The 22443-nt window shown below is 41.0% G+C and overlaps 1 protein-coding gene across 1 annotated transcript; it reads left to right on the plus strand.

Annotated features, from left to right (window-relative positions):
- The first annotated feature begins 783 nt into the window (after positions 1-783).
- LOC138599339 (solute carrier organic anion transporter family member 1C1-like) lies at positions 784-21781 on the plus strand. The gene is made up of 15 exons (XM_069670956.1): positions 784-969; positions 2749-2898; positions 5060-5201; positions 5596-5728; positions 5848-5969; positions 7670-7816; positions 8043-8141; positions 10625-10843; positions 10993-11157; positions 12575-12770; positions 12928-13093; positions 14775-14959; positions 15468-15532; positions 20547-20664; positions 20838-21781. Exons 2-15 carry the CDS (start codon positions 2797-2799, stop codon positions 21397-21399), a joined length of 2421 nt encoding a protein of 806 aa, XP_069527057.1. The 5' UTR covers positions 784-969; positions 2749-2796; the 3' UTR covers positions 21400-21781.
- The last annotated feature ends 662 nt before the right edge of the window (positions 21782-22443 follow it).

Consider the following 22443-nt stretch of genomic DNA (forward strand, 5'->3'; position numbering starts at 1 on the left):
AGGTACTGCCACTAAGGGCCCTCACTGTTCCTATTAGTACCAGTCAGACAGAGGAATTTTATTCTAATCAAGCAATTACGTAGAATAGCTAATGTTATTAAGCATCCTGATTCAATAACACACTCCATTTCTGTCTGAATGTAGCCTAAAGCTAGATACAAAGCCAAAACGCGTGTAAAATACTTGCACCAAATGAAAACTTATAAACACTTTCTTCACTGTTGCTGTGCAGGAATGTGAAGGCTTTTAATCTTAATCCTCAGAATTTTGTGAGGGGCCAAAACTGATTGTGCGACCTGCTGCCTGGCTGCCTGAACCCCCCACCAGCCACTGGGCTAATAGAGCGCTCACTGACATGTTTACACCGAGAAACACTGTTATTACTGAAACACACTGTGCCATATTTCAACTCAAAATGAGACAGCAAATCTAATGAATCAGTGGTTGACTTTTGGTTTGAATGTCCTGCAATGTGGACTAGGTGGACCTCTGGTGAAGCTGTTGAAATGAAAATTTGAACTTTAAAGCACCAATCATCAGATTTTCCTTGTGAGAAGACAAATATCCACAGGGCCTGGTTTGGAGTTACTAATCTGTCTCCCCCCTTATCTCCCCCTGTTCTCTTGTTGCTGTCCCCCTCCTGGCCGGCTGGCATGTGTGTGGAATAAAAATGTAAGAGGCCTTTGTCCAACTGGTTCCGAGTTAACAGCTCAGCCTTCATAAGAGAAAATAGGAGATTCGAGAGAGCAGGTTTTCCTCCTCTCTGGAGCAGAGGCGGAAGAGGAGAGGGGAGACCCCTGTCCTGGAGATGAAATAGTTTTTTGTTAAACTTACTTAGAATTTATTCAGTTTCACCCCTTTAAAATTTTCCAGGTGACAAATGAGGACAATGTCATGGGAAACCGCTATTCACTCTGACATGGATTGAACCTGCAGCGTGAGAAGAAGACGCTGCTGGAGTATACACAGGTAACATTTCAGCTCCTCTGTTTACTCACTTTAAAAAGTCAGACATGTAAGTCTGACTGACAGGAATCACTTAGCACTTGGTGTTTTTATACCATTACACTTCCAATAAGTTTATATTGAATGTTAAAAAGTACGCTGAATGAAAAGCTAGGTCAACTATGATGTCTGTGTGAAGAGGAAGAGGACCATTACTAAACAATTGTCATTTTTTGTTATTCAGTTATAGTTTGTCTGCTAACATTTGTTTGGATGTTTCACTTTAATATCTTAATGTCCAAAATGTTTCTATCAGGTATATGAAATAAGTACACCAACTTTAAAGGGATATGTTTTCTGTGTTCACTTTTATATCTGTAGACAAATAAGTAGCAGCAGCTAGCTTAGCTTAGCATAAAGACTTGAAACAAAAATGATATAATGTGTTAACAAATGTGCTTTTCAGGTGCTGATTGGTAGATGTTGTTATGCTCGGACAGATCTTAGGCAACCTGCTTCAAGTCTATATTCTTAACCTGGAAGTTAACCAGCTGATGGCTTGAGCTTTACTTGTAATACGCAGACATGAAGGTCAACATTCTCTAATTCTCAGCAAGAAATGGAGAAAGAATATTTCTCTCAGTGGGTTTCTCTTTCACTTAACATTTGGAGGGTGTATAACCTAATGTATGGATTAACACGTTATATACACTAGGTCAGTGGGTTAAAAACAGACCAAGGGACACCAGTAGCTCACCTGAGTGTGCACCATGTATCAATGCTGAATCCTTACTGCACTGGTCTGGGTTGGAATCCAACCTTGCTGCACTCTATCCCCCAAAGATTCATCTTTAAAAAAAAGCATTCAACGTAAATTGCTGAATCCCTCCAATCACTTAAACCAATGATTTTCTATAACCTTGGTTTCTTACTAGGTCTTTGATTTAACTGTTGAATTTTGGCAGAATTAGGTTCCATTTTTGACTGCATGCTAGTTGTAAGCATTTTTGCTGCACAGCTGGTGGAGATAAATATGGTAAACAATGCCATGCTCCCCTTTGGATGAAAACAAAGAAACTGGTACCTTGTGAAAGAAAAGAAGCAGTATGATCCTCATAAGCTGTTACTTCCAACAATGAAAAAACTCAATACAACAGAACAATAGATTGGAAGACAGACAGGTAGTAAAATTGGAGTTTTGTGGCCTCATGTCGTCAGCATCGAACAGGTGTAGTTCTGTGAAGCTAACTTGCTCAATGAATGGAATCCAGTGGGTGGACGGCTAGGTCAATGCTAATTCTTGTAGTGAACTTTCAAGAGATCAAAATGATATCTAACATCAAAATGATCCATCTAGGTGTATATTATGGATTTTTAACTCGTTAACAGATGGTTGAAAGTGATCATTATGTTAAAATCCAAAACAGAGAGCTCACGGCAGAATAATAGCGCTCAGGACAATGCTAGCTAAGTAGCCTATCCTGTAGATTTTATGAACTGTCTTGTTTAACCCTTCCCAAAACCCAGGTCCAAAGCAATAAAATCAATATTTAATCCCACCCAAAATTTAAAACAAGTTAAACCATTAAACAATTGAAGTTGTGTATGACTCAGGAAGTACGTCCGATAATCTTAAGATTGTTTGCTCTCCAGCTCTTCTAATCCTCAACTCAAGTATGCTCTTGCACTGAACCCCAAATAGCTCCTGAAGGCGCTGCAATGAACGAGAATTATGCTTTCTTTATGTTTTGCTCAACTTTGTTCATTTTTTGTTTATCTTTTGTATCTCCACTTTTCCCACAGCGCCCTGAGGGAAGGTAGATTGATCTGAAGACAAACATTGAGGGTAGGATGGAAGAAATAGCTGAGTGCGGGGAAAAGATGACCAGCCAGCAGGCTCTGTGCGATCCTGACCGGCGGGCCAGAAAACGTCCAGACATCTCCACTCTCAAAGTACAAAAGCTATAAGTACACTCACCTGCTGGTTACTTGTAATTTTGATTTTCATCCTGGGCTAAAGATCATTCTTTAGATGCACTCAAACATCTGTTAAAGGCATCTGTTATAGCGATGGTTCAAAGTTTAATATGCTAACATGTACACTGTAGACTCTACACTGCAGACTCTCATTGCTCCATATGCCTATATATGGATAGATCGAACAGTGAGATGCACAACTCTTTTTAGGTGATTTTAACATCTTCAGAAATATGGGTTTTCATGAAAGTGGCTTGAATCAAGCTAAGAGCTTATCACCTATAGTCTTTTGAAAATAGGAGCCATGTTTCTACTTTATACCACCATATCAACCACTTCAGTACCAGTCGTGCCTGATTGCAGCAGCACAACAGCACGCGCAAAGATAAAAGGAGCATTTCTTCCAAAACACATCTATACAACAATTTCATCCCAGACGTTTTCCTCATTGGGCCTTGGCTCAGTTCAAAGACATTGATTTGAAAAACTAATTTTTAGAATCATAATCGAATAAACCTAAAATTAATATACAACACACATATATGTATCGGCAGCTTTATCTGGGTACTCTGCTTTTGCAGAAGTTGGCTTCACATTCTTCAGTTTAAAAATATATTCAGCATAGACCCATTACTTGAGTTGCAAAAGTCCAAATGCCACAAGGACATCATGCACATTTAATTATACTAACTGCATGTTGTCATCTGTTTGCACACTGTTTTATGTGCTCTAATTGAAGTTTTCAAGAAAATTCAAGCCCAGCGTGCTTCATACTTGTCAAACTGCAAAAAAAAAGTGTAAGCTGAAGATGAAAGCCTCTGTAGCTTACAGGATAATAGAAGCATAACATGGATAGGAATTGCAATAATCCTCAATGGGGATTTATTTTGTAATAACAGGACTCCAGGGTGCCCCCACACAGTGTAAAACCTAAGAGTGTGGAGGCAGCAATGGAGGAGGTGAAAACTTACACAGCATGTGAAAGCAGCATACAGGGCTCCTGATTCATTTAAATATTATGTCCTGCTTTTTTTCAAATTGACATTAACCAAAGCAGACCTTTAAACAGGTAACATACAAGATTATTTATTAACATACAAGAGATTCATAATATAAATATATTTTTGGGGGGAAGTTAATGAACTGAAATAATCAATTGATAATTGCTCTGCAGCTTCCATCACGTAAAAAAAACCTTTATATTGAGTTACAGTTCATCATCACTGTATCACTTGGCACTATATAAATGAAGCTCAAAACGGATCCAATATGAAAGTGGAAATTGATTCTAAACTCATGCTAATAGATGTGTAATCATACTAATGACCTACAGAGGCTTATATTTCTAGCTCCATCCATCAGTCAGTTTAAAACTTAAAGAGCAGCTCCAGTCATGTTTTAAGACATATAAAATGCTCTGCTTGAAATTAGAAATTGTGTCTGATAAGTTTCTGCAAAATACATTTACTTTACAAAATACTTATAAAAATCCTCCCAAGGCATCTCCTCCTTCTCCCTCGTTAAAAATTCCTGAATCTGCTATCCCACTATTGGTTCTGGAATGTTCAGCTTCTCCTTTCGTGAAATTACAGCCGAAAACAAAGCATGTTTCTGCCATCATTTAGTGGCAACTTAGCTAGCTTGAAATTTAGTAATTAGTCGTAGTAATGTTAACGTTAGGAGTCAGTTATGAGTTTGCAAAAATTACGATGAAGGTTACAGCTGGCTCACATATCACCGAAGTGGTTGCCACAGGTACGTCGTGAAATGCATAGCATCACCCTGGTTTGTGACGTCTCAAACCTGCCAATCTGAAAACGTGTTGTTCAGCCTGTCCTTGGTACACTGCAGTTTAAAAGCAGACAGGCCGAGCCATGGAGATGATTGCCTATGTTGTCCCTGATATGTCTTGTAGCACTTGAAAAACACTACATAAAGATGTTCACAAGGTTAAAAACTGGATTTTCACTGGAGGGGGTCTTTAAGAAGCCTTTCGGATGAGAGGTGAAACGTCTTAAAGAACATCAACCAAGTCCAATTGCCTTTTGGATTAGTCTTAGAATTACCATGCCCTTGATGACTGAGAACCTTCACATTCATGACTTAAATATTGTATATTATTTTCTCTTTTTTCTAGTTGTTTATTGTGGCGTTGTCCTTCGCCTGTTTCTCCAAGGCTCTGGCAGGAACCTACATGAAAAGCTCCATCACTCAGATTGAAAGACGTTTTGACCTCTCCAGCACGAACATTGGATTAATAGATGGCAGTTTTGAGATGGGTACCATCGATCAATTCATTGTATCCTTATTTATTTTTGCATTTGATCAGGTTTTACTTTTGTAGTTGGACAGATGGCTGTTCAACATGAGTCTGGTTCTGCTCGAGGTTTCTGCCTGTTAAAAGGAAGTTTTTCCTTGCCAATGTGCCGAATTGCTAAGTGCTACTCATGGTGGATTGATGTTGGGCCTCTCTTTAAATAACTTAACAATGAGTCGGTCTAGACCTGCTCTTTCTGTAAAGTGTCTCGAGATAACCCTGGTTATGATTTGGCGCTATACAAATAAAATTTGATTGATTGATTGATTGATTGACTTATTAACAGAAATTTAGCTGGGAATTCTCTAAATGTATTATTTTTCTCCTTCTGTCCGGGCTCCTTTTTTTGGAGATAGGCAACTTGTTGTTTCTTGCCGTGGTCAGTCATTTCGGGGCCAAGCTACATCGGCCCAGACTCATTGCTGCGGGATGTTTCATCATGGCTGTTGGGGCCTTTCTAACTGGCCTGACACACTTCTTCATGGGACGGTAAATGTAAAAAAAAACAACAACATGATTTTAGAAACAACATTTCCAAAAGAGAAACAAAATCAATGAAATAAAACCTACAAACATTCTTGTTAAGTGTTTAACTGTGGTTTTCACAGCTACAAGTATGACACAGTCATTCAGGTATTCCAGAATGACAGTGTGAACATCGCTGCCTGTGTGGATCCTCTGGAAAAAGAAGATGAAATTCAGATAGAGCCAAGTGTGGAAGACAACAAAGGTAAGACAGTGGGGTGTAGCCCCTTAAGATCAGCTGAACATCAGTAATTTGGATTTTGCAATAAGCAAGGACAGTTTTCTCTCATTTATTGAATTTACATTGAATTTAGGTTCTGTTTTCTCGAGATCTTGACTTGTTTTCATCGTTATCTCGGGGAAACACAGCTGGTGTTCCCATTATAATGGATTCATTTATTTTGTTATCTCAGGATAACAAAGCCCATTTTCTCGTGATAACGAGATACTTTTCAGGCGATATAGAAAACACAACAACAGTCTGGTCACTGTGTGATTGTCCACACTAATAATGCAAAACTTTATTTATACAGTCTATGGGTGAAACCTGTTTCTATGTCCGTTTTGTGCTTTTACAACTCTGGGGATACGAGTTATGATAATATGATGTTATGGTGGTGCCACGTCTTAATCTCTTGATATTGTGATAAATAAGATCTCGAGAAAACGACCACAAATAACTCGTTATTACAGGAAAATGGGGTAAATATAATATAAGGTATCTTTACTGTGAGGGAACCCTTTCTTTCAGCCATGCCAGCCACATGGCTCTATGGTAAGGTTGGTCTACCACTTTGGTCTAGCCTGAAATATCCCATAAAACACTGAAGTGATAGCAATGAAATCTTGTACAAACATAATTCATGGTTCCCAGAGGATGAATCATACCGTCACTGGCCATCACCTGACTTTTTCTCCTATACTTTTTGCCTACTGTCAGTGAACATGAGAGCACATATACAGTCTGTGGTAACATAAAGCCTGCTAATACTCTTAACAACTTCTTACAAGCATCCCTGGAATGTACTGATCCTAGTCTGACCTTCAAATCCACTCACCCCCCCACGCTGTGAACATACTGCACAGCTTCTGAAATGGACTGTAGGGAACTGTAGAGCAATCCAACAAGAGGCAGAATCTGGACGAAGGAAAAAGTAATCACTGCATCTCTGAGAAAGCAGACATCTTCAATATTAACAGTAATATATTTAGCTTGGACACATATCTGTTTATTTATTCTTTAGTGTGTTTTTAGGAGCAGCTCTCTTTCCAATCAGTCCTAGTTCCCTGAGATGAGCTTCAGTTGAAATGTTACCCCAGTTTTTCTATTGTTGAGCCATAATTAATTCTACCCAGAAAAACATGTTATATAACTACAGAATGCAATGTAGTTATATTTTTCAGCGACTCTCATTAGATATGTTTAAAAAGAAACACAATGTGGAAGAGAGCATTCAGCACAGTGGTATGCAAGTCTGAAGCGACATTCTATTTAAAATGAATGAACACCACATTGTATTCATACATCTAGTTTGAGGAATTCCGTATAATTGAGGTAGCAGACTTTATTCTCTCTTTCTCACTTGCACATTAATGGGAGGCGGTGCCATATAAAGGTTTATAGGGTTATTACTCAACTTTTGATACGCATGCACTAAAGTATAGAATCACACACACACACACATGCACTGCGGAGTTGCGGAGTAATTACTGAAGGATGCAGAGTGCAGCTTACACATAAATATTGCCATAGGAGCCACCAAAGAGAACCGAGATATTTGACGTATCTGCTTTAAATAATAAATCAAACATGACAGAAAAAAACAGTGTCCATGATAATCGTGTTAAACCATATCTTTGTAACAGAATCGATATAATCTATTCCTCTTGTGTGTCTTTATGGAGTCTGTGTGAGGGATTCAGGTTCCAACATGTGGATCTATGTGTTCCTCGGGAACGCACTGCGGGGGATTGGAGAGACTCCGGTCACACCTCTGGGCATCTCCTACATCGACGACTATGCTAGAGCAGAAAACTCGCCGTTTTATATAGGTGGAGTACGATTTCTTTTTTGGGTTTACAGTGGGACTTGGAAAGGGTCCAAATGTTAGAAAGTGTGAGGAATATCTTAAAATGTAAGTAAATTTAGTGAGAACAAACGGTACATCAATTATGAAGGTATGTTCTATTCTATTCATGTGTTTTTTTATAGGTTGGCTTACTGTTCAAAATCTCATTTCATGTCACATTCATTTTTTCTTTATTATGTGACTTGCAGCTTGTCTCCAGACCATCACTCTCCTGGGCCCCATGTTTGGTTTCCTCCTGGGCTCATACTGTGCCAAACTATATGTCGACATTGGATATGTGGATATGGGTGTGTGTTATTTATTTGTTTTGCAAGAATGTAACATCACGAATGGAAATCTAACATTAAAATATCTAACATTAATGAATTACTTTTAGCTATCTACATCAGATCCCATCTGCAGGCTACAGTTAAAATAATTTAGCTGACAAAATTAGTCTGGATTTAGAGTTGTTGGGACAGTTGGGAAAGCTTAACAAGATGAAATAACTATGGTTTTGTATTTTACGTTTGTGTACTCAAGAACAAAGTTGGTTTTGACGGCAAGGACGAGCATGCATGTTAGCAGGGCAGCAACTTCAGTTCTCTCCATCGCCATCAAATCATTAGAATCTACAAAGTGACCTGAACGTACTGAGGTCACGCAGCCAAATCAGTATATCTCTAAGCTGTGGAGCTCCACCTTCTGGTGACTTAGAGCACTGTTGTCAGCTCTTTTATGTTGTTAAAAGTGTAGGTTTGTGCTTTCTGTAACCTCACAGTTTTATTTAATCTCACTACATCGTATACGTTACTAATGATGTGGCTTGTAACATAGTCATACTGAACATCAAATGCTGTTTCCATAAAACTGAGTGTAATTGAATTCAGAACAGTATGAGCTTGAATGTGAATCTGGATGACAACTTTTGGAGGGGTCAATTACTCTCTTTTGTAGGGGAAATGGGGTATTTCCTGTTCCCCGTGGCATGTTTGAACTGAACCAGTGGCAAAAATCTGATGTCAACTTTGAAGGGGGACAATTACATGAATTTTTCTCAAGGAGGCAATTTCTGAGGTCGACATAGCCTTTGTTAAATGTAGCTTTAATGTGGAACCATAATTACTAAAAGCTTAAATCCCTTGAGAGCTATGTTAGCATAAATGACAGTTGTTTTGACTAACTAGCTAATGTTCAGTAGCCTACCTTGCGTTGCCATTGACACAAGTAATGCACACAAAGCACAATAAGTTGAATTTGAACAATATAGACAGACTAACTACAGTACTAATAATGTGAGGTGCGGTAATGCTTGTGTTGCCTGTAACCAGTGTTGTGACCAAGTCATCTTTGCTCAAGTCCCAAGTAAGTCTCAAGTCATTTGGTCAAAGTCTCAAACAAGTCTCGAGTCATTTTTTCTTGGTTAAGTCAAGTCAAGTCAAGTCAAGTCGAGTCGTTAGTTAAGGCAAGTCAAGTCACTTATTTTCCACCCAAGATGCAGCACTCTTACCTGTAGTATCCGGTCTTTATAAAGAGAACAGACAAGATATTAGTAGCCGGTCTGATAATGACATTATTGGCCAATTTATATAACCTGTTCAAAAAGTATGACAATGAAATTCATCTGTATTATCTTGGCACAGACGCAGCCACGATGATGGTCTGGTCTGAGACCATATTGAGTAGTAACGAGTACCACTGATGAGGCTTCTCTTTGGGGAAAAAACATCAGGTAGCTGGGGGCTTTGATGTTGCGTGTTGCCATAGCGAGGAATTTGACTGACAGCCAGTCTCCAAACATGACAATGCCATAGCGGGGAGCTTTTTGAGTTGTCCAGTCATGATTCCCAGTTTGCGCTGCATACATACTTGATAGTTAGACAGAAACTTGACAGCATTGAATTTGATCATTTTATATTTAACAGCTAACATTCAAACCTATGAACACACTCAAGTCATCCAAGTCATCATGCGTCAAGTCAAGTCACAAGTCATCAAAACAGTGATTCGAGTCAACTTGAGTCCAAGTCACCAAGTCTCAAATCCACATTTCTGCCTGTAAAGTTTCGGAGCACTTTAAGGTAAATATTTCCACTGACAACTTTAGGTTTAGATATAAGTGGCACCGAAATGAGGCACCGAAATCCTTGTTGTGATAGCCCCGTAGGTTGGTTAGGAGCTCAACCCTAATACCAAACTCTAATATTGAGTGGTAGAAGTAAAGAAATGGCTCAAATATTTCATTGTTTGAAACACTTACTGAGGCCAGTCACCAACTAGAGAGTCTGTCAGAGATTCCCACACACGTACTGAATTTGCCGGCTCCCTCTGCTCTGCTGACTGTTTGCTGAGAGTGGTGGGAGGCAGTGGATCGAACCATTGTGAGGCATAGGGCGGGGGTGTCCAAATCTTTTGAAACTTGAAATTATGTCTACGATGATATTGGGGGGGGGAATCAAATTTTTCACCCAGGTTGAGGGTCGTGTCCCCTGTGCTCCGCCGGGATTTCAGCCCCTAAACTGAACTGGATGAAATGATTTGAGTGTGTCTTCTCTCAGGCATAAAAAAGAAGATAGCAATATTGTCCAGTGTTGCTTGTAGACAGTAGAGTGTCTTATTCCGGAAAATGAATACACAATCAGTCTACTTACCCAAAATAGATCTTGTGATCATTATGACCATTACACACTTGAGATGTAAGCAGATTAAAATAAAAAATTAATGTGAAAACACACATCAGGCTTCCAGTTCTTGCTGAACACTCACTTGAAATCTCTTTTCTGTCATTCAGAAAGTGTGACCATCACTCCCAAAGACGCCCGCTGGGTGGGCGCCTGGTGGATGGGCTTCATGGTGTCATCTGCCCTCCTGCTCATCTCCGGCATTCCCTTCCTGTTCCTTCCCCGCTCGCTTAAGAAGGAGGGAGACGAGAGCAGGCCTGAGAAACTGGAGAGGACAGAGGATGTCCTCAAAAACAAACACAACTTCAAGCTGACTGACATTGCAAAAGGTTGAGACAATCCTCTTTTTCTTTACATTACAGATCACTGATTAGGTCAAATTAACATTTTTAGAAAATAGACATTTTTTACTTAATTACAGCCAACAAGTATATGTTGAAGTACATTGCTTGTATTTTAACTGTATGTCCTTCCACAGGGTTTCTTCCCTCACTAAAGCGCCTGGTGGGAACTCCTGCATACTTCTTGCTTATTTGTGGGAGTGTCCTGAAGTTCAACTCTTTCATCGGCCTGTTCACGTTCAAAGCCAAATACATGGAACAACAGTTTGGACAGTCTGCATCCAGAGCCAATTTCCTCATAGGTAAAATATAAATATTATTTAAATAGTTTCAATAAAGACAAAACCTCCTACATTTACAAAATGACTTGTGGGATAATGGTAAATGTTAAAATAGTGTAACAGTTGCAGAACTGTACAAAATTGCTATGTAATCAGCAAACTAGCTCTGTTAGCTTCCATAAGCTACTGGCCATACAGACCAATTAAAGTCTGAATTAAAGTTGAATCCTCACCACAGCTGTCCCTACAACATAGCCGGTTGTGCAGCCTCCCAGAAAACTATACATCGCAACATGGACTGCAACAACTGTGATTGGTTAACTTTGTCGCATCGCACAAACATTTTGGTAGCTGCCACAGTCAGATTACTTCCATCTGATGCTAATACTGAAACGGTGATTTCCAGTCTCATAGATATTTGCTTGGTTCATTTTTTCTACTTTTTCTAAAATAATCTGTGTTTCAATATTTATTAGCTCCGTCTCCAACATGATCTGCTACGTTACAGACGCTATTGTTTGAAGTAAAGCCTAACAAGCTCAACTGAGGGGCATAGAAACCCCAGCAGAGTGCAGAGCGATGCAGACACACCAAGGCACAAGTAAAAAATACACACAAGGCGTCGGTCATCTGCGTAGGTTTCGCCATACACTCTGCATATATTCAACACAGAGGTGCAAATCAAGCTTAATGCTGAACCATTTTCAAAAAAGAGAATGTGCTCTTTGTTGTTGCAGAAATTCTCACTTTATGATATACTGCTGCTAATCTACCATTGGTAGAGCTCTACAAGCATGACAGAAGAGCTGTAGGTGAAGAAGATAAATATTAACAGGAGAAACGATCACAACCTTGGTCATGTGTCATCATTTAAGTCAACTGTTAAGTTGCCAGCTAAATGTAAATTGGAATTGTTCAGAAAAAATACATTTTTGGGGTTTAGTTCGATGAGATCTCATGTCTGTTTGCTAGATAAGGATGTAGGTCTAGGAGAGAGTTAGCATACCTTATAAGGACTGGAAGCAGGGAGAAGCTATAGCCTCCCAACAGTTTAATCAAGATTAATATTCACAAGTATAATATTACAATGACTTCCATGAATACTGCTGCTTATATGTGTAGTGGGTTATATTGTCAGCATATATACAACCCTGATATCAATTATGTAACAGGCACTAAAATAAAGAGTGACCACTCTCACTCGGATGCCAAAAAGTCATTTATTTACCAAAGGCTAAATGTTTGATTATCTTTAAATAGATAAAGTAAGTAATGCTCACATTCAGTCAGTAAATTAGAAAATAATGCCTGGAGTCTCGTGCTTCAGTTACATCTCTCCAGAATTTCTCCTCAAAGCTTAAAGACTCAGAGAGACTTAATATCTTAGGGCTGCTGAAAGTGAGAGAATGTCCCAGCTCCATTGTGTGTTCTACTCTAGGTATGTTGAACCTGCCAGCAGTGGCAGTGGGGATCTTCCTTGGAGGGTTGCTGATGAAGAGGTATAAACTGAGTTTGGTCTCAGGAGCTCAGCTCTCCTTTGCCACATCCTTCATGGCATACCTCCTCCTGCTGCTGCAGTTTGGCACCAAGTGTGATAACATTCCCGTGGCTGGGCTCACCATCTCATACAACGGGTCAGTGCTGTGACATGAAGCATACGGAGATGCTGTTAAAGCTTTCACATTACATAAAAATGTCCCTTTGGATCTGCATTTCCATATGTAAAATACATACTCTGACTTTGAGAGACAAAATCCGCTGCTATTAACCATGAAACTTATTGCCTTGCAGGACACATAGTGTATCACATAACAAGGATATGCTCTACTCAGAGTGCAACAGAGACTGCTCATGTTCATTAGAGGAGTGGGACCCGGTGTGCTCAGACAGCGGCATCACCTACATCTCTCCATGTCTGGCTGGCTGTATAAGCTCCAGTGGATACGGCAAGAACACAGTAGGGCTGCTAACTTTTAATACACAGCTGGACAGTGTTCAGGAAGATATTTGGTACTTGACTACTGGGAGTAGGGGTTTCACAATTCAAACAGTTATCTGGCGAATAAATTATGACTGAAATAATCACCCTTAAAAGCATTCCAGCAGTATCACTATTAACTAATGAGACAGGCTTATCAATACCACACAGGCATCAAACCCCATTCCAAGGAAACACTCCTCAGTAACCTTATCAAGAGAATGTGTTTTGGTTCATCCTGAACATTTGACTGAAGGAGAGAAGTTCGTCATAACAAGTGCAAAGAAAAAAAAAATACTTTCCCTCCCTATTCATGAACTTTCTACACTCCCCACTCAGTGAAAAAGCCTCATTATCACACATAAATAATGTTCTTATCTCTGAAGGTATCTCATTAAAGTTGACCTCTATTAGTCAATATGTCATTAAAGGAGAAGTTTGGTATTTTTAAACCTGGGCTCTACTTTTACAAATTTGGGTGTCGAAATGACTCACAGGAACAAAAACATTTGGAATTGGTCCAGTAGATGGCCTCCACCGTAGCCGCGATATGGCTGCAACATAATCCCCTGGGGCAATTGTGCCTGATCAAAGTACATCAACTAAAAGTGCTTGTTTTTACCACTGACGAGCTCAGAGTATTACCCCAGGTGTCCGACAACATTACGGAAATTATGCCTACACAGATAGTCCTTATTTTAAAGATCCTTTTTGTGTAACCAGAAACAGAAGTCTCGCTCAAAGAGAAGTCTTGCTCTGAAATCCCATGGCTGGTGAGATCTTACTGGAACATGAGTTTTAGTTGGAGAGAGGATTGGTTACGTAGAGGACTGCCAGCAAGAATATATTTCAAAAAGCTAAGGCTGAATATTAACCTGATTTTGACGATGAAGATGGCCGTCCCTATTTATTTGAGCCAGAGTATACGGACGAAGAGCTCATAGAAACTGAAGAGAGAACGAGGAGAGAGAGAGAGAGAGAGAGAGAAATGCAACAGGCAAAGGAAGATAAAACAAGTACACCAACCTATGCTTTCTGTACACCAACACAACAATCTCTCTCCAATTTCTCACCAGCTCACCAGTCGCAGGATTTCAGAGCGAGACTTCTCTTTGAGCGAAACTTCTATTTCTGGTTACACAAAAAGGATCTTACTCTTTAAAAAAAGGACAATCTTTGTAGGGATCATTTCCGTATTGTTGCCGGACACCTGGGGGAACACTCTGATCCTGTCAGTGGTAAAAACAAGCACTTTTAGTGGATGTTCTTTGATCTGGTGCAATTGCCCCAGGGGATTATGTTGCAGCCATTATGGCTGTATTGTGACTACGGCGTAGTCCATCAACTGGACCAATTCCAAAAGTTTTTGTTCCTATGAGTCATTTCATTCACCCAAACTTGTAAAAATAGAGCACAGGTTTAAAAATACCGAAACCTCTCCTTTAATGCGCTGACTTCCATCAGTTGGACGGTCCCGCATTCCAGGAGGCCTTTGACTTTTCGAGGTTAATCAAAATGTACACATCTGCAGTCTGCTATGTTATTGTCGAGAAAAAATTGAATTAACTAACTCATAGCAGATTAACAGTAAACCAAATCATAATTGGGGGCGCTTCTCTTATCCTCCCACTACGTCGTACTTTCTCTCTCTCCCTGCAAGGTCTTTCACAACTGCAGCTGTGTGTCCACCTCCTACCCAGCAGGCAGCAGTACATCTGTGAGGCTGGGCCAGTGTCCGCATGCCAAGGACTGCAGCCGCAGTTTCACTTCCTACATGGCTGTGTCTGTTCTCAGCTCCTTTATCAATTCTCTGGGGGCCACGCCTGGCTACATGGTCATTATAAGGTCGGTGCAACCATTCCTGGCAAGCGGGAAATAGTGATAACTATCCATAACACCATTTTTATGCTCTATTCAGCCCCATTCATTTTAAATGTTTTGTTTTGTTTTGTTCCTTTCTTGCTGAGAGTTCTTGAAAAGATTGACACCGTCTCATGTCTACTGCTAAATTTGACATGTTAGCCTAACTAAACCTGGGGAAACAGCGAGCCTGTTGCTCCCTGTAGATCCCACTATTTGTCCTCTAGCATCCCAAAGGGTCACCTTTTAACATGTAATAACTCATTTGTTTCAAGGCTTTATGCTAAGCTAAGTTAGCTTGCTGTTAGCTGTAGTATCAAATTGAGCTAACAGGCATAATAGTAGCATCCATCTTCTCATCTAACTTTCAGCATGAGAGCCAATTAGCATATTAGCCAAAAAGGGAAAGTATGAATTTAAAGACACTGACAAGCAAAGCAGCTTTCTACAAAATTATCCATAAAACTGATGCTGTGTTGTTTTATAATTACAGATGTATCTCACCAGAGCTCAAATCCCTTGCGCTGGGAATCCACACCCTGGTAACAAGGACTCTTGGTAAGCTTCTTTACTTACAGAAGCATTTAGATCACATTTTTAGGGCCCGAGCACCAACGGGATTATTATTATTATTTCATTGCACTCGAATTTTGCATTTTTCGAGGCTTAAATGGTCTCAGAGCATCATGAAACTCTGCACACACGTCAGGTCTGGCCGATTTTATGGGCGTCTGCCACGAGACCGGCAAAATGGCTCTGTGACGCCCCCTATAAAATTGTAAAAAGGGCTCCCTATAGAGGTTACTTTCACCTAGGTCTCTGAAATCTTGTAGGTATATATATGGGGTCAAGATGCACAAAAAAGCCTCTTGCACACATACCTCAAACCCAACAGGAAGTCAGTCATTTTGCTTTGAATGTCAGAAAAGGGGCCATTTTTGGCCATTTGCAGGGTCGATACTTTAACAAACTCCTCCTAGAGACTTCATCCTATCGACTTCAAATTCGGTCAGTGTATTGACAAGACAGTGAGGATTAAAAGTTATCAAACGCTTGATCCTATCAGGTTGTTTGTAACCCCTTCAGATTTGGTCAACAACCTCACAAGACCTTTGAAATGCTCCAATTTGAAACTCATATGTCTACTATACTGATACAGCCCTGAAAATCGGTAAACGTCCCCAGTGGGGTAATGGGAAGGTTTGTATAGGTTTTGTTAGTGGGCGTGGCTAAATGGCTCAGTGGCGCCCCCTACAATTTTTCAAACATGCAGCTCCTGCAGCACGTTAAACTTAGACTTACGAAATCAGGCACACATATGTATGATGTCCACACCTACAAAAAAGCCTCTTAGACCCATATTGTCAAACCAACAGGAAGTCCGCCATTTTACATGATGTTGTCAAAAAACTGCGTTGTTTGCGCCATTTCCAGGGCTCATACTTGAACGAACTCCTCCTAGGATGTTCCTCCAATCCCCCTCAAATTTTCCCAGGGCACAGAGGAGACATTAAAGATGGAATGTTATCGAAAACTTTTCCACAACTCAAAAGGCGTGGCCGTGGCGGCTCGTCAAAGTTCCGTGTATCGCCACTAACAGGAAGTACATTTCTCAGGGGCTTAAAATACTGATACAGCCATGAAAATCGGTTAACCTGTTCCCAGTGGAGTAATGGGAAGGTTTGTATAGGTTTTGTTAGTGGGCGTGGCTAAATGGCTCAGTGGCGCCCCTTACAATTTTTCAAACATGCAGCCCCTGCAGCACGTTAAACTTAGACTTACAAAATCAGGCACACATATGTATGATTTCTACACCTACAAAAAAGCCTCTTGGACCCATATTGTCAAACCAACAGGAAGTCCGCCATTTTAGATTATGTTGTCAAAAACCAGCGTTTTTTGCGCCATTTCCAGGCCTCATACTTTAACGAACTCCTCCTAAGGCTTTCGTCCTATCCACCTCAACATTTTCCAGTATACAGAGGAGACATTACTGATGCAATGTTATCGAAGACTTTTTCACAGAACTCAAAGGCTTGGCCGTGGCTCGCCAAAGAAACAGGAAGTTGCTTTAACTCAAACATACAGGATCTTGTCAGCCTGACACTTCATATGTTTGACATATGTCCCTGCCTGAACACTCCTACATGTAGAAAATCAGTCTTTATCAGAGCGCCGCCTACTGGTACGAAGTAGTAAGCCTCATGTGACATGCATCCTTTGCTTGACTGGCAATCTCACAGTGTTGTCTACACTTGATGTTGTGTCGACATCACACAACAATTCACAGCCATTGTCACTGTTTTCTGTCTGTTAAACACACTGTGGCTAGCTCACATTTTGCTGTGCTGAACAGCGAATTTACATTATATTGCCAACACGCCCCGGTGTCTGCGTCGCTGGTGCGAGGGCCCGTTCAATGCTGCTTGCAGCACTAGTTTACCTTTCAACATTAAAATGACTGAATAGCATACAAAAAAAATGCACTTATTTACATTTATTTATAACACACAAGCATATATATTGTTTTAAAAGCACATGCTCATGTCATCATCAGGACACACCATATCATCCGGAGGAGGAATCTTCATGTTCTTTAAATCACGGTTCTTCTTCCGGTTAACGGCACCCTTGCAATGTTTTGCCTTAGCAGAAAGATGGCTCGGAGGACATGAATGTTTTTTGGGATTGTCTTCACCCAGGGAAGGAACCCCCATGTTTCTAACATTAGGGTACTTTTTCCGAGTATTTCCAAAATTAGGCTCTGCAGGACTTGGATGAATCTGATGCGAAGGAACCATGTGGAGCATCATGTTGAGAGGATTCAGGTCATTGTCTTCAGCCGGGGAAGGAAACCCAATGTTTCTGAGATCTGGGCACTTCTTCTGGGCATGCTTCTTAGGAGGCTTGGTCTTCGCAGGAAGCTGACTTGGAGGCGGTCGAACTACCTGGGGCCGCAGGTTGAGATCTTTTGGAAGGCGTGGCAGTTTGCTTGGATCAAACCAGCTGTACACCATATCATCCGGAGGAGGAATCTTCATGTTCTTTAAATCACGGTTCTTCTTCCGGTTAACCGCACCCTTGCGATGTTTTGCCTTAGCAGAAAGATGGCTCGGAGGACATGAATGTTTTTTGGGATTGTCTTCACCCAGGGAAGGAACCCCCATGTTATAGGGGCACGTCTTCTTTTGGGATTTTCCACGACGATGAGGATGATGCTGAGGGGAAGGAACGACCTGGAGCCTCATGTTGGGAGGCTGCAGGTCATCATTATCATCCAGGCAAGGAAAAACAATGTTGCTTAGATCATAGTACTTGTTGTCCTGGGTGACTTCAACATAAGGCAGAGCCTCAACAGGAGGATTACTTGGAGGCAATACAACCTCCTCGGTGCATCTAATGTCCATGACATCCTCAGCAGGCAGAGAGCTTGGAGGGCAAAGATCCCTTTGAGGCATCAGCGTGAGAGGCTTTGGAGGAATGTCACAATCCAAAGTAGGACACCCTCTTGTCTTCAAACAGGACACCTTGCCCTCTTGAGGGACAACCTCAACAGGGGGAGGAGTCAGAGGCAGAGGAATGTCCGCGAGCACACTCAGGGGCAGCAGACCTGGCACTTCCTCTTTCAGGGCTGGAAAGAGGCAAGGCACATCTCTGTGCTCGCTCTGAGGGGCTGCTTCAGTCGCTGAATGACTTGGATGCAGTGGAATTTTACAAGCCATTAAGATCAGATAGTTTGACAGGTCAAATTAAAAACAGTTTTTCAAGTATTTTCCGGGTTTTGAAAACAATCGCTGCTCTGAGTAAATTGAACGTGTGCTCTGGTGAGAAGTCACCAGAATGTTTTTTTTCCCCCCTCCAACTTTATTTACAACTCAAATTTAAACAATCACAAAAAGTCAACAATAATGAGCTTGCGCCGAAAACTGAGAGAAATCTCAAATTATCCGTCCAGATTTTGTCAAAATCATTCATTAATGTCTGAAATCAAATCAGAAAAGCCACAACCTGCATTAACAGCCAGGTGAGTTTATTTCTCTCGGAATTTCGTTTGGGAGCCGTTTGTGTCAAACTGCCTAATGGGAAACTCGGATAGTGTGTAAAGGAAGGGTAACAATTTTGTCTTTGTCAGTTGAGTCACATATTACAAGCCCTGTAACATTCTTCCAGTGTCTCTGTTGCTGAAAGGTGTGTGGCATGTGCTTAATAAGAGTCCCATTCTGAACACATCTATACTGAACATTTGCATAACGGGAACAGCGCCATCTACTGGCAACAGGAAGTCGCTCTTTCTACCTTTACATGTCCAGTTCCTATCAGGTTGTTTGTAACCCCTTCAGATTTGGTCAACAACCTCACAAGACCTTTGACATGCTCCAATTTGAAACTCATATGTCTATGTCCTACGTTGTTGCCGTGGCGTTGCGTTGTTCGTCACTAACAGGAAGTACATTTTTCAGGGGCTTATAATACTGATACAGCCCTGAAAATCGGTAAACATGTCCCCAGTGGGGTAATGGGAAGGTCTGTATAGGTTTTGTTAGTGGGCGTGGCTAAATGGCTCAGTGGCGCCCCCTACAATTTTTCAAACATGCAGCTCCTGCAGCACGTTAAACTTAGACTTACGAAATCAGACACACATATGTATGATGTCCACACCTACAAAAAAGCCTCTTAGACCCATATTGTCAAACCAACAGGAAGTCCGCCATTTTACATGATGTTGTCAAAAAACAGCGTTGTTTGCGCCATTTCCAGGCCTCATACTTTAACGAACTCCTCCTAGGACGTTCCTCCTATCCACCTCAACATTTTCCAGTATACAGAGGAGACATTACCGATGCAATGATATCGAAGACTTTTTCACAGAACTCAAAGGCGTGGCCGTGACTCGCCAAAGAAACAGGAAGTTGCTTTAACTCAAACATACAGGATCTTGTCAGCCTGACACTTCATATGTTTGACATATGTCCCTGCCTCAACACTCCTACATGTAGAAAATCTGTCTTTATCAGAGCGCTGCCTACTGGTACGAAGTAGTAAGCCTCATGTGACATGCATCCTTTGCTTGACTGGCAATCTCACAGTGTTGTCTACACTTGATGTTGTGTCGACATCACACAACAATTCACAGCCATTGTCACTGTTTTCTGTCTGTTAAACACACTGTGGCTAGCTCACATTTTGCTGTGCTGAACAGCGAATTTACATTGTATTGCCAACACTTGGCGATATCTCCAGACCGCCTGAGATTTCAGAGCTGTTTTCGCTGCGTTGTGTTTGAAACGTGAGAATGTGGCGGCAGGTTGCTCTGTGATTGCGCCCCGTCCGAACGCGGACACGCCCCGGTGTCTGCGTCGCTGGTGCGAGGGCCCGTTCAATGCTGCTTGCATCACAAGTTAAACTTTGTTTTTTTTAAGTTTTGGCTTTTCAATGTTACAGTTTCTTATAATTAAGAAAATTAGAGCTTCTTTCTCTGGTGAAGTGTCACCTTTCCAGTTTGAGTGCACATTTTTGTATTTCTTCGCTATGTGACCAAATGATCAATATTTTGGTGACACTCTGTCTTTAGGTGGACTTCCTGCACCCGTCTATTTTGGAGCCCTGATTGACTCAACTTGCCTGAAGTGGTCGATCAAGAAGTGCGGGGGCAGAGGGGCATGTCGCATTTATGACTCTGCTATGTACAGGTGCGCCATGGACTACAAAGGTGGAAACAGAAATTGCTGAATCTAAATTTGCTCAAAAGTATTGAGTGTTATTATTACTGTATCTGAGGTATTATGAAATGTTATTACTTTCTCCTACACTTGAGACACCTTAGCATAATTGCCTACTCTCCATTTCTTGTTTCTATTTTCAGAGTCATCTTCTTGGGCCTGATCACTTGTCTCAGCGGTTCCTCTTATTTCTTCATCATTGCCGTCATCATCCTTCTTAGAAGGCAGTTTAAAAAACCAGGGCGAGAAACGGAGATGCAGCACACAAAAGGGTCAAAGAAAAGTGAACTTCAGGCCCCATCAAATCCCCCCGAGGACCGGACAAGTTCTTTTAAAACCTCCAAACTGCCTACTGCTCCAAAAGCTTTGGAGAGGATCACAATAGAACAGGTGAAGGGAGGAGAGGTTCTCAGAACAGAGCAGCTTCCCCAAGATGGCAGACTCATCTCCAGCAATAACATCAAGGAGAGGCAGAAGCCCAACTCCGTGACAGAGACCACTGTCGAGTTAACTCCAATGCCAAGTCAGAAAGCAATGATAGAAATTGAAGGGCGAACGTCAGAGGAGGACAGGAAAGAAGGAAAAGACACATTTTGCAATGGGGCGAATGTACAGGTGGAAAAGGTGGATCATCAGACAGACGACAAAAACGAGCCGGAAAAGGAAACCGCAAACATCAAAGAAAGTGACCGCCCTCAGAACTAAAGTGTTCCCCAATGTGGATGCAAACACAGGCCCAAAAAGGCCAACTGGGACCATTCTAGAAATGTTAACCAGTTTGACCAAAAGTCCTGTTTGCTTGGATTATCAATAAGGATTGCTTTTCCATCCTGGCTACAAGCATATCCCTCTTTATGCCTGATACAACTGTTATATTTGACTGAGTCCTGAGGAGGGGCTACAAGCTGTAAAAAGATAGTTCAGGACCTGAAATCAAAATGGGTTAGCAATGAATGTGCCACATTTCAAAATATGAATGCACATGATTACACAACTGCCATGCAAGGCTCAGACTGAAACACAGAATAGAGTCAACTTCATGGCCTAAAGGAATAGTTTTCTTTCTGTCAATAAATGGATCTTTGAATACTTGATCATTTTGTCAGATTCAAAGGTATAGATCTGATCAGTGCACAAGCTCAAAAGCATACATGAAACAAACGTTCACATAGCATGCTATTAACACAAATACAGTGAAAACCATGTTCCTGCTAGGTCCCTTACTCTCAAGTGGTTAATGTGCTGAAAGAGCATTGTAATTAAAGCTGCAGAAAATGATTTTATGGTCACTTGGGGCAATGCAACAAACTGTAAATAAAATACTGACACACTGACACCTTATAAAGCTGGAGGGCAAACATGCTAGCAAAGAGTGGCTTATTTACAGTAAAAGTAGAGGCAACATTAGCATCATTTGGAGTGATGTTTCTGACTCTCCTTTAAGCTCTGGCATGCTCCCCAACAGCTCCTGAGGGAAATATCTGGTGGTGAATGTTCCACTATGTTCAACTGCTTGTGTGTAACTAGTACATCTGTCTGTAAAAACAGTTGCCGTATTAGATCTTTTTATTTTTAAGATACTAAAGAGAGCTACAAGAGTCAACCAAAACAGTTGAGTTGCCGGCAGCAAAACCAAAAGAATTAGATAAAGATATGGAGCTGAGAGAAACTGAAGAGATTTACTTCACTGATTTCTCTCACCTTAAAAGTTTTTTTTCAACCGCTACTGATTTAAACACTGATACTAGG

This window comes from Semicossyphus pulcher, unplaced genomic scaffold (assembly GCF_022749685.1).
Source record: "Semicossyphus pulcher isolate SPU_LCO1_2020_fin unplaced genomic scaffold, fSemPul1.0.p SCAF_20, whole genome shotgun sequence".
Lineage (NCBI taxonomy): Eukaryota > Metazoa > Chordata > Actinopteri > Labriformes > Labridae > Semicossyphus > Semicossyphus pulcher.